Source organism: Lissotriton vulgaris, chromosome 5 (genome assembly GCF_964263255.1).
Source record: "Lissotriton vulgaris chromosome 5, aLisVul1.2, whole genome shotgun sequence".
Taxonomy (NCBI): domain Eukaryota; kingdom Metazoa; phylum Chordata; class Amphibia; order Caudata; family Salamandridae; genus Lissotriton; species Lissotriton vulgaris.
In genome coordinates this window covers 1570575953-1570591781 of record NC_141693.1, presented here as the reverse complement: position 1 = coordinate 1570591781, position 15829 = coordinate 1570575953, and the positions used below count along the sequence as shown (strand labels likewise).

At 46.9% G+C, this 15829-nt stretch overlaps 1 protein-coding gene across 2 annotated transcripts in view; it reads right to left on the bottom strand.

Annotated features, from left to right (window-relative positions):
• Positions 1–15829, bottom strand: part of OXA1L (OXA1L mitochondrial inner membrane insertase) — a 129502-nt gene that overhangs the window by 66996 nt on the left and 46677 nt on the right. For both annotated transcript variants that reach the window (XM_086923653.1, XM_086923652.1), the window contains exons 4-7: positions 9969–10112; positions 9505–9590; positions 6781–6945; positions 5433–5537 (exon numbers count right to left, since the gene is read on the bottom strand). In XM_086923653.1, the coding sequence (XP_086779779.1) occupies positions 5433–5537; positions 6781–6945; positions 9505–9590; positions 9969–10112 (500 nt within the window). The remainder of the gene's footprint in view (positions 1–5432; positions 5538–6780; positions 6946–9504; positions 9591–9968; positions 10113–15829) is intronic.

Sequence of the window (15829 nt, the reverse complement as noted above, 5' to 3'; positions counted from 1 at the left end):
TCGGCGCCCAAAGATCTTCTGGAAAGGAAGCCAACAATCCTTTGCAACTGCAATTTGATGCGGTGCACAGGGGTTAGGTTATTGCAACCCCCAAGTGAGATACTGGCCTTAAACTTGGTGAGAGGGCTGGGCAGGCTTGGGAGCTGTGGAGAACCACCATCTGTGTTGCAGAACCTTTCGGAGTCTGGAGGACCTCAGGATCAGCAGACCGGTCGACTTAGTTGTGGTGCCTGTGAATGCAGGGGAGTGACTCCTTCACTCCAAGGGAGATTCCTTCAGGTCTCTTTGATGCTCACAGGCCTTGGAAGGTTCCTGTATGGTGCACAGACGATGAAGCAGACTGGAAGGGAGATCAAGTCGATCCCAAACAAAGTGGCCAGACAGTAGAAGAAGTGGTTTCTGACCTGAATCTGGTCTCAAGACGATCTAGGGACCTACCTACATACAAGGAAATCCCTTAAGTACCCTAAGGAAATGGGTTGGGACAACTCAGGAGACCCTCCCAGGGGAGGCTCTCGACAGGGGGAGGTTACTTCTGTGTCCTTTGTCAAGTTTTGTGCCAGAGAGGAAGCCAACAGTTCCCAGAGCTAGTTTGAACTGGACTATGCATTGCAACACTAAAGGTACATGCACTCATGCAGACTGAGTGCACTGGCAAGCGCACCGACCCTGCCCCAATACACTATATCCTGTCTAGGAGGTGATCACACCTCCCTGTGACAGGATACCTATTGTTCTGCCTTCCCCTGCTCGAGCTTGGCTCAGCAGCAGGAGGGCAGAATCGTGTCTATGGTCGACGGCAACCATTTTGTGCTGTCCGGGTCTAGAAGGCTGGCACCGGGGACACAGAGCCTAACGGAGGGCTCTTGCAGTGCTTGGAATCATACCTCCCACACTGTTTACGGTGTGGGGGGTACTAGTCCAACATGTTTGATACCAAACATGATAGGATTCGTTGCAGCCGGTTTCAAGATGGTCATTGCGTAATTAAGCGGTGCCCCTCTATATCGTATATGGCTGTTTCACTTACAACCCGACAGAATGGACTCCATAGGCTGTAGGGGTGTCCTGCTCATGCAGGGGCACCCCAACACTTAGAACCAAACCTGTCTGCTCGTGCCAAGCTACCAAAGGGGTGATCAGGGGTTATGGTGATCAGGGGTTATTTTGGAAGAGTGTCCCCCTTACCCTGACTAGGAAGAAGGGTCCCTACTTGGACAAAGATGCAAACCATTGCAAACTAGAGACCCCCATTTCCAACAGTGGGGCTCACAGTGTGGGTGGGGGAGGTTATCAACTTTTATTTGCGTATTGGTTGCATTCTGAGAAAGCAATGTTTGCTGGTTTGTTGTTGCCGGTTGAGTCATGGGGTGATGGTGGATGATGTGAGTGGTGCATTGATGGACACTCTGAGCCCTTCATTGCTACAATTTCAGGAATGTTAGGGGGCTGAATAACTAGGAAGATTTGCAAGGTGGTTTCACACTTGCAGCACCATAGAATTAACATAGCTATACTCCAAGAGACACACCTTGCGCCTGGGAGTGGCGTGCTAACAGCATCATATGCAGGGAGTCTACTGCACAGCTGATTTCAACCTACATGCTAGGGACGTGCTGATCTGGGTTTGGAGGAGCTCAGATGTTAAAATACACAAGCTGTGTGTGGACCCGGGCGGCAGGTATGTGGTGATATGCTGTTAAAAAGAGGATGTGGCAGCACTATTTGTGGGGGTGTATGGGCCCAACTATGATGACCTCCAGTTTTCTCACACATTATGCGCTTGCCTGTTTCAGTGGGGGTTGGGGGGTGCGGGGGAGTGGATTTACACCAGATCTGAGCAGTGATTTCAATTGTGTTGTGTCTGGCCCGAGATCGAAGCAGGGGCCCGCCTCGGTGGCCTACAACCTCTGCACATGCCCTCAGTGACAGCGTAGTTTGGCTTGCTAAATGTCATGTGGCATATATTCCCCACGGGTGCAGGGTGCACCCACTATTCTAAGGTCCATGATATCTACACGCGTATCGATTATTGGCTATTGTCGCGGAGCCTGGTACTGAGGGTGCGGAGATGTGAGCTTTTGACCCGCACTTACTCTGATCACTTGCTAGTATTGATGGAGCTGAAATTGCACAGCCCATGGCCTCCCACGTTTGCATGGTGGTTCCCGCCATACTCCGTCATGGATGCTGTGTTTAAGGAGGAGTAGGCTACACTTAGGTAAATATGTGACTGCAAGGGCATATGGAGAAAGCCAGCTTATGGGAGCAACATTGACAGCATTCTTACACCCTAGGTGTGAAGAGGATACAGATTTGGAGGTGCGGGATGAGCAGGAATTGCTTCTAAGTAGGGGGGAATAGGTTTTGGATCAATTTCGCCAATAGTATGCAGAGTTATATACGTCACGCATTGCTCATGACGATTACGCAACGTCGTACTATCTCACAGATATTGTTCAACTATCTCACTGATATTGCGATGAAATGGCTCACTGTGAAGCATAGGGAGCACTTCATATCCCTGTTGCGCCCCATGGAACTACTTCTGACATTAAAAGATATGCCTAGCGGAAAAGCGCCCGGCACTGATGGGTTGACAATAACCTTATAAAAGGCCTCTTGAGAAATACTCATTCCGCATTTGGTCACTCTCTATGAAGAGATGGTGAAAGAAGGCTGCATGCACCCTCGATGCGCTAGGCTCTCCTGGTCACCCTGTTATAAGCCATGCAAACCAATCAATGGCTGCGGGTCTTAGAGACCGCTATCACTGTTGAATGTAGACACAAAATGATTAGCAAAAAGTCTTGCCAACCGGTTGGCGCCATTACTCCTGGGCTTGGTGGGTCCGGAGCAGGACAGATTTATCCCTGGCCGGTACTCGTTGTACAATCTCAGCATGATTTTTGGCGCAATTACTCTTGTCAATCCAGAGGTGCGTGCCTCAGCAGTATTTCTGGGCACTGAAAAAGTGTTCGATTCTGTAGAATGGGATTTTATGGTTTCGGCATTGAGGCGCATAGGAGTAGCAGATGTGTTTCAACAAATTTTCCAGGTGCTGCATGCACAACCAACGGCGTGAATCAAGGTCAATGGAATAGTCACGGATGCCATAGCTATCTCAAGCGGCACCCTTTCACTGCCCCCGGTCACTGCTACTGCATGCTCTGGTGGCTGAGCCGCTGGCGTGTGTGCTCCAGGAGTACCATGCGAACAGGGGACTTCAGTTTTCACACTACAATCTGATAATCCCTGCGTACGCAGATGATTCTGCCCTCTATGTACACAACACTGAGCATAACTTCTCTCCGGTTCTGTGGGAGGTTGTGCTGTATGGTGGGCATTCCGCCCAGGGCATTCATTGGGATAAGTCCCTGATATTCCCATTAACTGCAGCTACGTCATGGGTGCAACTAGAGTATCTATTACAGTGTACTACGGACTCTGTGCGTCATTTGGGGATCCAGGTCCACACTGACCCATCAGTAGTTTTAATGGACAATGAGGCAAAGGGGGGCAGTAGCTGTCAAAGGAAATTGAACGCTGGGTAAAACTACCTCTGCAGGTATATAGCCATAATGAAGATGGTGGTATTTTCTCGTTGACTGTTTTTATTCACAAATATTCCAATCATTAAACCCCGGGCGATATCTGGCAATTTGCGAGCTCTCTTGATTTTCTTAGCCTGGCCTGAAAAGAGCCACAGGTGGGCTGGGACACACTGAATTCACCATATGACATGGGAGGGTTGACTGCTCCTTTGGAGCAGTACTACAGGCTGCGCAGTGCGTGTTTGCTCACTACCGGCTACATAGTCCGAGGGACCTCTCACATCTGTGGCTCGAGCGCAATTTCGTCTCTCCGCTATTGCTTACCCAGGCACTGTTTGTGAAACCTGTGCAGCAATACAATGTTTTGGACTTGTTGAACACGACTGTCTATTCCTGGCAAAGGATTCTGGAGCAGCAGGCCGGATCCTTACTGTAGTCGTCGTGCTTGGATTGGGGTATGTGGTTTCCCCTACCGCAAGAACAGAGGTCAGCAAATGCGCTGCAGGAGCTAGGTCTGACTGTGGGTGAATTTTTCCAGGATGGCGTGATGTGCAGTTGAGAGCAGGTCAGTGTGCAAAACGTCGGGCCATCTGTCCTCGCCCAGTTTCATTACTAAAGGGCCGGCCACACGATGAGAGACCTCCTGGGGAGGACTTACTTTAACCCCCAGAGTTGCTGGCATTAACACACCTTCTACAAATGACTGCACCACATTGCATAATAGGAAACCTTCATGAGTTTGCACAAGAGGCTCAGTGGGCGGGATTCAAGAAAGTTAGGCTTGACTGGCAGGGAGACCAGGGAATCACTATCAGTGATAAGCAGTGGACCTATTGTTGCTCTGTAGTGATATCCGTTTCTCTGAATAGCTGTCACACGTTACCGCATTTACAATATCTTAACAGGGTGTCCTATACAATGGCTCGTTTGTTCCGGTATGGTTTACGTGACGGCTCTTGTTGTCATAGATGTGGCGAGGGGGAGGACAAGTTCACCCATGTGGCTTGGTTTTGTTGCAGCGTTTTTGTCAGAAGGTACTGGCGGAGCTCGGAGAGATTACTGGTGAGCGCATCGAGTGAACCCTCTTGCTGGCGCTGCTGGGCTATGACAGATGTACCAAACACTTCCAGGTGGCCATTGGCTTACCGTTCGAAAGGCAGAGAATAGCAATGCACTGGGCTATAGGGCCACTACCGATTCCGAAGGACTGGCATGTGGATAGGACATTTTGCAAAACGCAATAGGATTTATACTGCGAAATACTACCAGTCTGCCCCTGTCCAAAAGATGCATGGGGGCAATAGTAGGCCTTTTTATCTTGAACTAGTGAGGAGGAGATGGCTGATGAAGAGGGTGATGGGCTGGCAGCTTTATAGGTGCCCTGCCCCGGGGTGGGATCTTGAGAATGCTTAATACACACCTTGTGTAATGAATTGTGTAGACATGAGAAGTAACCAACATGTATTGATGTGTTTGCTGCTCGTATCAGCTGGAAGGTATGCCAGTGTAGTTGCTCCACCTAAGGTGGGGGTTTGTGTGATGTCTGTGTTTAAGAGTAACCAAAACATGCATATATCACTTATTATCTTATGCTCCTTGACTGCATTGCTAACATACAGCTTATTTCCATTGTGGCTCATTATTCTGTACATCGTGGCTCTAGTTGGGCTGTACCAACTCCATTACTTATGTGTCATTATTCTATGTGTGGTTGCTTAAAAATCGAATAAATTTAAAAAGTAAAAAAAAAAGTGAAAAGCCAAAATGTGCATGCACGTGTGTTCCATGAGCACTCCACTCTCATGGTGTGCTGATAAGTGGTAACAGGTAAGGCAGTTGTCTTTACAAGTGAATTGCTCAATAAATAAGTTTACTCACAGTGGGGAAATTGATGGTAAGAGGCAGGATTACTAGAGGCATCACCCTGAAGACTGTCTTCATCATTCGGAGGTTAGGATTATCAACACCAGACTCTGCTCCCAGCTGAGACAGAACAAAAGAAAATTTAAAGAAGCTTTTTAGTGAAGGAGAAAGTGGTATTGGGCTATGGGTCAGTGTGACAGAAACATCTCAATATGCTCCACTCCCGTTACTAGAAGCAACACAGGCAGTTTTTAAATAGCAAACAAAATGATGCAAATATTAAGGAAAGAAAAGCTGACTTTTGGAACTTGGTGAATGGATGGACGTGGACTAGCAGAAACACTGGAAGAGGAGGTATACCATGGAACAATATCAGGGCAGAAAGGAGAAGATGAGGAGGAGTGGAGAGATCAAAAGACTACAGAGAGAAATAGGGGAGAGCAGAGAACATGTAGTCTGAAAGTCCAGGGGATTAGTGAAGAAGAAGGCCATACACATAGTACAGGGGAGATAGCAAAAAAGGAGCCTGCAAAGAAAGAAAGGTGTGTTAGTGGGCAGAAACAAGCCACTATAGAAAGGAGAGTTAATAGCAAGCACAGTATAGAAACAGGAAATATTTGAAAGTGGCATGGAGAAGAAAGAGACCAGGCGATATAGGCAATACATAAAGGCTGAGGAGAAAATGAAAGTATCAATCAGCCTACTAAGGAACGGTGTCTACAGCAACGTGGACAGACATGCTGAAAAGTCTGGTTGTAACACAAAAAGACCAGAAAAAAACAGCAGAGAGAGAAAAAGAATCTAGTGCGGAATGGAGGAAAAGGAAGAATAAAGAGAAGGAAAGCACAGGGATGTTTGGAGCGTGTAGTCTACTTGGTGCCCTACCCCTTTTGTGGTAAAGAGCCCCTCTTATTGTCTTTGAGTTATGTTTGGAGAGTGGACAAAAAAGGCACTTAATGGAAAGCTGGGACTACTGCAAGCACAGAAGCAACAAAGGCGAAAGAATAAGAATCTGATCTAGGGAATGAGATACACGCATTTTATGAACGTTGAAAATTAACAGAATGGAAAGTTTGGAAAGAAGTATAAAGAGGGAGTGAGCTGAGGGAAAAGTGAGAATAGAAAGGATATGAAGACATGGAGAGGGCCAGCTGCATATAGAAGGAGAGAGTCAGGGAAAATGGGGAGAGCCGAGAATCTGTGAAATAATGAGGGGGTACATGAGGGGTGTTGACAGAGTAATGCCATGAGTGTGGAGAGCCAGCTGATCTATAAGGGAGAAAGTCCGGGGCATGGAGATTGCCTGAACACAGGAAAGAGCCTGGGAAATAAAGGGAGAAAGGGTCTAACAGAGAAAACTCACCTCCAGGATGGCCCACATACTGCAGGTTACACAGACTGGCAGAATGTAGAACGGGTCAGCAGCCGTCAGGTCAAGGAACCACCAGAGACCGCCAGTTTGCAGGCTCGGCACTGGCAAGTATGACATTTTCCGCAGAGCAACAAAGAAAGAAATGAAGACAGGTGCCTGAGGAAAACAAATTCAATTAGTACCATTTTTCTGGAACAGAAGAGAGTCTTGGCAGGGACAGTAACACTGATGTTAAAGCTGGAGGGAATGCAGAGATGGGCAAGGACGCAGTAGATCAATCTAGGGCCTGTCGAGAACATGTGCTGCAAGTGACCTATAATGAATGATGTTGTAAGCGCTAAAAGTGGATCTATGGGGAGTGGTGTGTGTATGGTGGCAGTAGGGGAGTTGTGATGACTTGTAGTAACACTGGTTTAAGGGGTCCTATAGAATGCAGTAGAAGCACTGGCTATGAGAGAAAAGGGACCGGGGACGGGTTTAGGAGATGAGCTGTTGAGTGAGCAGTAAGGATTATAAGACCTAAAGTTCTAAGCTGCATTTAACTTCCACCTGTCCAGCATTTTTCTTGATTTACCTTTTTTAACCTAACCTTGTTGACTTTGACCAGCCAGACTGGCAATTCAGTGAGTAGCCAAAGCAGCAGCCTTGGGATTCTGCAAATGGGGTGAGGCAGCAAGGCGGGTACGTTTATCTAACTTACTGTGAAGAGACTGGTTGGTGGCAGTCTACTAGTTAATCTTTAGGGTACAGAGAGATAGCTGCACCTGGATTTGATAAAATAGCTATACACATTAAAAAAATTCCAGGACCCCTCACATATGACTCAAATACCCACAGTGAGTGATCTGCTACGATAATTGGTAACTATAACATTAAGAAGGAATCATTTACTGTAATGGTGCAGCTCACTTTTAGCACGATTAAAAAAGCCATAGCCCCATATTCAAAATAGTTGAAAATTGAGCTTCTGTTTCTTCGTCTGGAATTTCCTGGGTTGGCTGATCAAACAGAAAAAAATGCTCATCAAGTCAGCATTGTTAAGATTACTTGCAACACAAAGGAAAGAATGCAATATTTCCCCAGTGTGTCCGCTATCTTTACTTTGCTCAGAACACACAAGGAGGGATGCAATCCTATCAACAATCAAATAGTTCAACTATGAACAATGCCTATCTCAGATTCAATGCTATGACTCCATCAAAAGTTTGGCATCTATAGTAGTACTGGCCCTTTCTAACTAGTACTTTACATCATCCTGGGGTGTTGAAAGGACATACATTGTGGCCACAGGAGGTTCCAACTTCATTCCATGTGGGGTTTAAGTACATGCAACCTTTATCCGAACCCTGAAACTTGATTGTGCCTACCTGGCAATATAAAGTCTGGATAATCTGGTAAACAGAATTACTGACGAGACAAGGACAGTCTACTAAAGTTCTGAACAGCTGCCTGTGTTCATGGAGATGCCTTCCAGAAGGAAGAACCAGAAAAGCCATGGAGACAGAATCAGGGCTTACATGGACAACCCTTTCAGCTAAGGAGTCTCGCAGCTGGAGACCCGGTCTGGTCGGCTCCCTATACTTAGACGAAAAGCGAAGTTGCCACCAGTGATGGCAACCCTAATTTGCAGCAACATCACTGGTTGTGTTATAGGTCCAGATGCTTGTGCTTAGTGGGTCAAAAAAGGCAAGCAGCTTCAAAAGTCTCCTCAACTCAAAGAAACCAGTAAATGGCCAGCACCAGTGCTCCAATCTCGGAGTGAAGGGTGTTACCCTGCAGTGCTCTCATTCCTTGACACTAGGCACAACGTCTCCAATCAGATGGGGACTCCTGCTTGGGAAACTACAGAAAAAGAACATTTCTAATATCACCCACCCTTTACATCTGATTTCTACAGCAAATTGGGAGCGGTCTACTGAGAAGTGGATTGTGAATATCTTGAGAAAAATAAAGACTGGTTAAGGATTTTTTGGCATTTCTCTCATAAAAGTCAATACCACTAAAGTTAAGGGTTACAAGAAAATACAAGAAAAATGCAACTATAGAGGCCTGAATCCTCTGGAAACCATATGGGATTTCAGGATCAATGATGGCTTTTAAGTGAACAGTGGTGTTAATGCAATGACATGACATCACTGCATTGGCTTACATAGACTGCCATAGAATAATACTGGTCTGATTATTTGTATGTTTCTTCTCATTGGCTAATTGTAACTGAATCAGTTTTTGTATCAAAATGGGTTCCTTTGTAAAAGGAAATACCTCTGGATGGATATTCACAATTGCTGGTAACACTTGTGTTGTGGTGTATTTGGTTGTGACCATTGTAACTACTCATACAGAGCTGGTGAGTCCAGGAAGCTACGGGACCTTGACTCAGCATTGCATGCAGAGTACCAAGTATCTAGGGCAATAGGGCACACATGTAGTACCAGATGCCAGAAACTGTGGAAACCCCGGCAGAGGAGCTGTTAACATTTCTGTAAGAGTAACTGCCATGGGGAGTGATAAAGTAATACTCGTTATTGAGGGAAGGATCTTTAGCAATCGTAGTAGGCAACGACTTAAGAGCGAAGGCCAACAGAGCTGTAGGGATAATGTTTTAGGCGCACTGGCTGTGCCTTTTAGGAAATGATGGAATATTGCTTTTTGTGGGGAGTTGCATCGAACTACTTATGGAAGTACTGGCTGCAGGGGTGCCAAGAGACATCTTACCTGCACGAGGGGAACTAGGAAACCTCGCAGTGGGTTGACGTCATGTTTCTTTTGGTAAAGTGAGAGTTCGGAGTACGCCTTTGAAACTGATGACAGAACAATAAAATAGGAAGTAAATTAAATAGCAGTCTGACCTTGACAATTGTTAATGTACGAGCAGCACCCAACATTCTCTCACAGACCATCGCTACCATAATCATACTTTCAAAACGTTAGTAGCTGTCGCTGTGAAATCAGCAGGTGATTCCATTTGTCACTTTCCAAGAAGCCTTGACTTTGAACAGCAGGTATTATTGTAAAGTTGATACTCTGTTTTCGTTACCCAAAACCCTATGCACTTTAGAAAGTATCCCAGCTCCCTAAATGTATATACAACTGAAAAAAGTAATTGGCCTCCCAACTGCCCCTTGTATACATTACTATAATGAGGTATTACTCAATAATTGACTTGCAGTCTCACTCACATTCAAACTTGTTTCCGCTTTGCTTGGCCTCATTCATGCGTGCGGTTAGGCGACTGATCTCAGGCATGTGATTATTCAGTTTTGCTGCCTCCCGCTGGCCCCTCACGATGACGGGGAAAATCAGGAGGCGCGCGAAGAGTGTTCCTGGACAGAAAAGAGAACAGAGAGAATCAATGATACAAAGCTTTGATGCAACCCGAGGATCTAAATCGGGGCTGGACATGCCATCCTTGACGGCAGAACACACAGTTCCTGGCTAATCCAGTGCTCTAGAAAGTGGCATATCATCACTCAATGATTTCAATTTCTAGAGCACACAACCAATTAAGATGCTTTGCAGTCCCCACAGTTCAGCCGGGTCATACAAAATATTCCCTTGAGAGAGACAACCCAAAATCCACTATGGATACATTACAAAATTATCACACATTTTAATGATTTTTACCGGTAGCCCAAGGCGAATTTTAAGACCGAAAAGTGGGAGAATGTAAAGCAATATTAAGTTTTCGGTGTGCCTTGGAGATCGGTGGAGGGACATTAGCCAGAAACACTTTGTTCTTAATGTCAGCGAAAAAACATTCCATATAGAACACTGCACATACAGCTACACTGTGGTGCATAAAACCTTTAGCGCATGGGTGGTAACATAAAAGAACAAAGGAGCATGGATGATGAAGTAATGAAAGAGACCGTCAGTAAAATGGTTTTTGCAGATTCTCTTTTTGTGGCCTTAGGACTCTGGGCACTTTACCACTGTAATGCAGTGTGAAAGCATGCGCGCCCTTTCTACACATGCTAGGAAGTAGTTCTTACTGGATTGGTTTAGGTGCTGTACTTGTGAGTACCTTGTAAAGAGGTATACCACATACCAAGGGCAGGTAGTGCACTTGCTACTAGTGGGCCGCAGCACTGACTGGCCCACCCACAAGAATAGCCTTTCAAACATGTGTCCAACCTACCACTTCTGGCCTGTGTGTGCGCATTTGCACTCATGCTCAGGTTGGCATTTCTAAACCATTAGCCAATGCTGAGTGGACCCTTCACGACCACTACCACAGGGTAAGCCCTGAGGGGTGAGGCAAGTGATAGGGGAAAGGCAGGGCAGGTATAAGTGCATCCCCTGCCCAGCTAGTAAATAATCCCCTTTTGGGTTTTTCCTACCGAGGAGGTCTGCTCTTCCCATGGGTCAACATAGGGAAATTGCTGTAATGACTCTTAAACTACAGTATTTAGCTTACAGCAGGGAGTTGCCTCATGGCATTTTCAAACATCTCAAGCCTGCCATTGCAGACCTGTGTGCATGCTTTGCACTTATGCTCAGGTTGGCCTTTCTAAATCATGGGCCAATGCTGAAGGTGCCTTTCCCTAACACTAGAACACCCCTAACGTGAGCCTTGGCGGGTGGAGCAAGTGAAAGTTGAAAAGAAAGCATTGTGTGTTCCCTGCCCAGGTTGCGATGAACCTCCATGTGTGTTTTCACTACTTATGAGGTCTGCGCTCCCCAAAGGTAAACATAGGGAAATGGCTTAGATTACTTTAAGATGCATTGATGGCTACCAGTGGAGGAGCCTCATGTTGTTTACCATCATTGGATTCACAATGACAAATCCTCCCTTGTGGTAATGGTGGATTCATCATTAACAGCTTAGACAGGCAACTTCTTGAAAGTCGTCATCTCTGCACTAAATTCTTTTGTGCACCTTTTAGTTTAACTCCAGTCCACACTGGGGGAGCAAATCTGTGCATACTACAGAGACAGGCATAAATATTGTCCAATCAACTGGAATGACAGACCACTGCCATTTGAGGACTTGGCTTGGTAGACCGTGGGGGGGGGGGAGGGGGAGGGGGGGTGGAGTTAGGGAGTTGGGGGAGTAATTTTGAAACTTGGCCTCTGGGAAGTCAGTTCACTGCCCAACTAAAGATTATTCCAAGGCCTCATGGCAGAAAAGACTGAAATTTAGGGGAGACATGTGGTTCAAAGGGAATCCTCTGAACCACCCCTACTTCAAAAGGCACACTGCAGGGCAGAGATACACTTGTGAGGATGTCGAACCAGACATCCTTGACTGCGTGGTGCACACTGCCATGGGAATCTGCTGTGCACAAGGAGTAGACTGCCATTGGAAGGGACAGGGCACCATGCCTGAATAGTGGCTGGCCTGCGCTGATTACCTGGTGCTGTGAGGCACCCTAAAGTGTGCTCTCGAATGGCTTGGTGGCTTATCCCCCTGTTTTTTGTGGAGGTCTCAGGGACATCAAAGACCTTTTGTGAGGGACCTATACCATCTATGTGTTTCACCTGGAGAGTGGTGCCCTCTCAAGCGCCTACTTCGTCTGCTGGATCCTGACTGCAGTGCAGTGTGAGAGTGGAACTAAGTATTGTGACTGGAGACCGGATTGACTTGTGCGGAGCCCCCAAACCGTGCCCACATTTAAGGTGTGTGGTCCCTGAAATGTGGGGCCTTAGCATGCACAAGTGTCTCGTTTAGTGTGAGTAGATTCACTAGTTGCAGTACTCAGCGTGGCCCGCTTTGTCATATGTGCCCCATCTCTCATGCGACATGCCGACTGCATGGTCATTTCGGGAGGTGTCCCGATTCACAGGTTGCGACCCTCAGAGGGAAGGCACATCCACAGGAGTGAGGAATTACTGAACTTGCAACTGTGTGTGTGGCACCAGATTGTCTGGTGCGACTCGTATCAGCGTGCACCAGATGTTGTGCCTCAAACCAGGGAGGTACAGCGAACCTGACTGTGGGTTGATTGTAACTGGATTGACTACTGCAACTCGTATCATCGCACACCAGACATTGTGCCTCATTCCAGGAGGTACAGCAAACCAGACCGTGGGTTAATTGGAACTGGATTGTCTAGTGCGACTGGTATCATCGCACACCAGATGTTGTGCCTCATTCCAGGAAAGTACGGCAAACCCCAATCGTGGGTTTATTGAGAGTGGATTGTCTGGTGCGACTCAAGATCATTGCGCACCAGAAGTTGTGCCTCATTTCCAGGGAGGTAGGGTGGACCAAACTTTTGGTTCATTATGACCGGATTCTCAGGTGCAACTCTGATCAACATGCACCAAACGTTGAGTATCACTTCCTGTGGGGTGCGGGGACAGCTGCAGCCCCCATTTACTGAGTGTTTCATCTTGCCCTCAGTGCGGCGACTTAACTGTCCCATCCTCACCAGGCCTGACAACATTGTGTTGCCAAGTAGTATCGCCCGGATCGGACCTGCATGGTGAGAGCGAGTGACTGGACTGAGAAATACTTCTGAGAATGATCGGAAGTGGGCCGAGAGACTGCTTGACCCCCTTGTGCTTCCCAAGCATGGGCTGGTGCCGAAAGGCAAATTAAGACACCTCTTGATTGAACTGGGACAGCCTCTAGACCGGTGGTACTCCTAGTACGGCCCATGTGCCGCCAGCAGCCCAGCAGGCCTTCCTTGGCGGCCAGCAGACCTTTCAGATAATGTACCCATAGAGGGAGAGGGAGAGGAGGAGGGAGAGGGAGAGAGCCTGACTAACAGAAAGAAAGAGAGAGCCTGACTGACAGAGAGAGCCTGACTGACAGAGAGAGAGAGAGAGAGAGAGAGAGAGAGACTGACAGAGACAGAGAGAGAGAGACAGAGAGAGCGAGAGAGCGAGAGAGCGAGAGAGCGAGAGAGCGAGAGAGCGAGAGAGCGAGAGACTGACTGACAGAGAGAGAGAGAGCGAGACTGACTGGATACGTTAAGAGCTAGGTTTTACTTATTTGTTGCGAATAGTGACCTTTGCAAGTTGTGATTCAAAGCTTTAAATAATAATAATTAATATCACAGAGGGGATCACGAGTGTTCACTCTATTATGCATAGACTTTAGTACATTGGCAACCTGATGCACTGTGACGTTAACTCTAGATAGGTTTCTTGTGTTTGTGTAGTTTTTAGGTCGAGCTAGAACAGCACATGCGCTGTTGCTAGACTTATGGTACATGGGCTTTTCAAAGTGCGACCCACTGGCCTACAGCTTGCGTTCATGTGGCCTAAAGCTTGCGTTCATGTGCGCGTGAACGCGCGCAGACACCATCCCCCCTAAACAGCTTGCCCATTTAATGCTCCTCCCCTTCCCTCTTCCCCCACAACGCAGCTTGTTTTAAATTTTTTTTTTTTACTTTGACTGCAAAAAGGTGCAAGAACGCCTTTTGTGGGCCTTGGACTTTCTTTGATCACACTCGGTCGACAGGCAATGAAGGAGGAAGTCTTGCTACCAGCCTGCATTCTTCAGAACACAACACTAGAATTCATGAACGTGAGGCTCTACAGCTCAAGATGTGGTCTCAGTGTTACTCTGATAGAACATAATGGCAAATACTGCTGTACCAGTCAGGGGGAGGATCTCATGTAGTTGGTTAATTTCCCCCAAATACAATCTCCTTGTCTGGTTTTGTAAGCAATCCGTTCCCTGGACGACTTCCAGTTATCTGCTGGAGAAAGTGGTTGCGTGCCTCACTTATATGCCCCTCCCCCACACACATTACCAGCAGCACAAACACATGCACACACAGCACGACAAACACACCATCAGCAATTTACTCACTCACCCATTACCAAACCCAACACACAAAGTGCAATACTAGCAGAAGAGTACTTCACCATAGACACAAATTCCACTACACACGCATCTTACACCCGCACATACAGCAAATACACACCACTTACACCATAAGCACCAACACGCTTGGGATAAAACACAATAGCACTACACTTACCAGCACAATGCACACAACGAGAAAAAACATACACTAGTCACCCCACCAGGGAAGTGTATCAACATCAGCAGCCCCATACTCTCAAGCATACACTATTACTAGGCGGGCTGCAAACACAGCTTGCACACACAGGACACACATTCTGTCATAACACACACATCATGCGTACATAAAAGAAAACATGCCCACAGCATACACTGCGGGCACAAACCAAAGACCCGGCACACAAAAAAAGACACCACCCCACGCACATATATGGCCAATTAAATGCTCACGGCAGTCGCCTGTATCACCCATGCGCACGCATGTAGAGCAGAGACAACGCATCAATAAAGCGCACATATTACATACGCATGCAGCACTCCAGCAACAACGCTCACCATACACACACACACCATACCATACATACACCATACACACACACAAAGCACATCGCCATCACACAGGCGAACCCCAACGCATATCCTAACAGTACCTCATACACAGCATCACACATCACGGCACCACACACACACACACAGTTTATTATCCCAGCCCGACATAACATTTATTGGGACAGCTGCAGAACTGGTATTTTTTCATTTATGTTGTTTTTATTGGAGAGACAGGGAACACAAACACATCTCCTGCCTCAATCCCAGACAAAGGGGGAGGACAGAGAGTTCCAGATGTGCCCTTCTGCATATTCCCAGCCTGCAACCACGATTTTGTACCACACGTTCTTTTCATAAATTGTGTTCTTAAGGGGTTGCGATATTTCACAGTGGGGTCTAGCACTAAGTAACCATGGTTTCTGAAAAATGTGGCTCTGGGCTCATAACAATCTCGCTACACACAGGGTAACGTGCACAGACTCAACAACCCACTCAAGAATGTGGATGTCCTTAAAGACGGTGGAGAGAGAACTCCCCAACTCATTTGGTCTGCACATTAGTACTACTGTGTACATCGGATTTCGGATGAGTGTGTGCACGATTTCGTATTAATGTGTACATCAGATGTCGCATGATTGTGATTTCATATGAATGTGTTCAGTAGGAACAATAAAGGCTGCACAAGAGGCACGTCCTCTGCACGGCGTGGTTCTCCACTTTGTGGAGTGA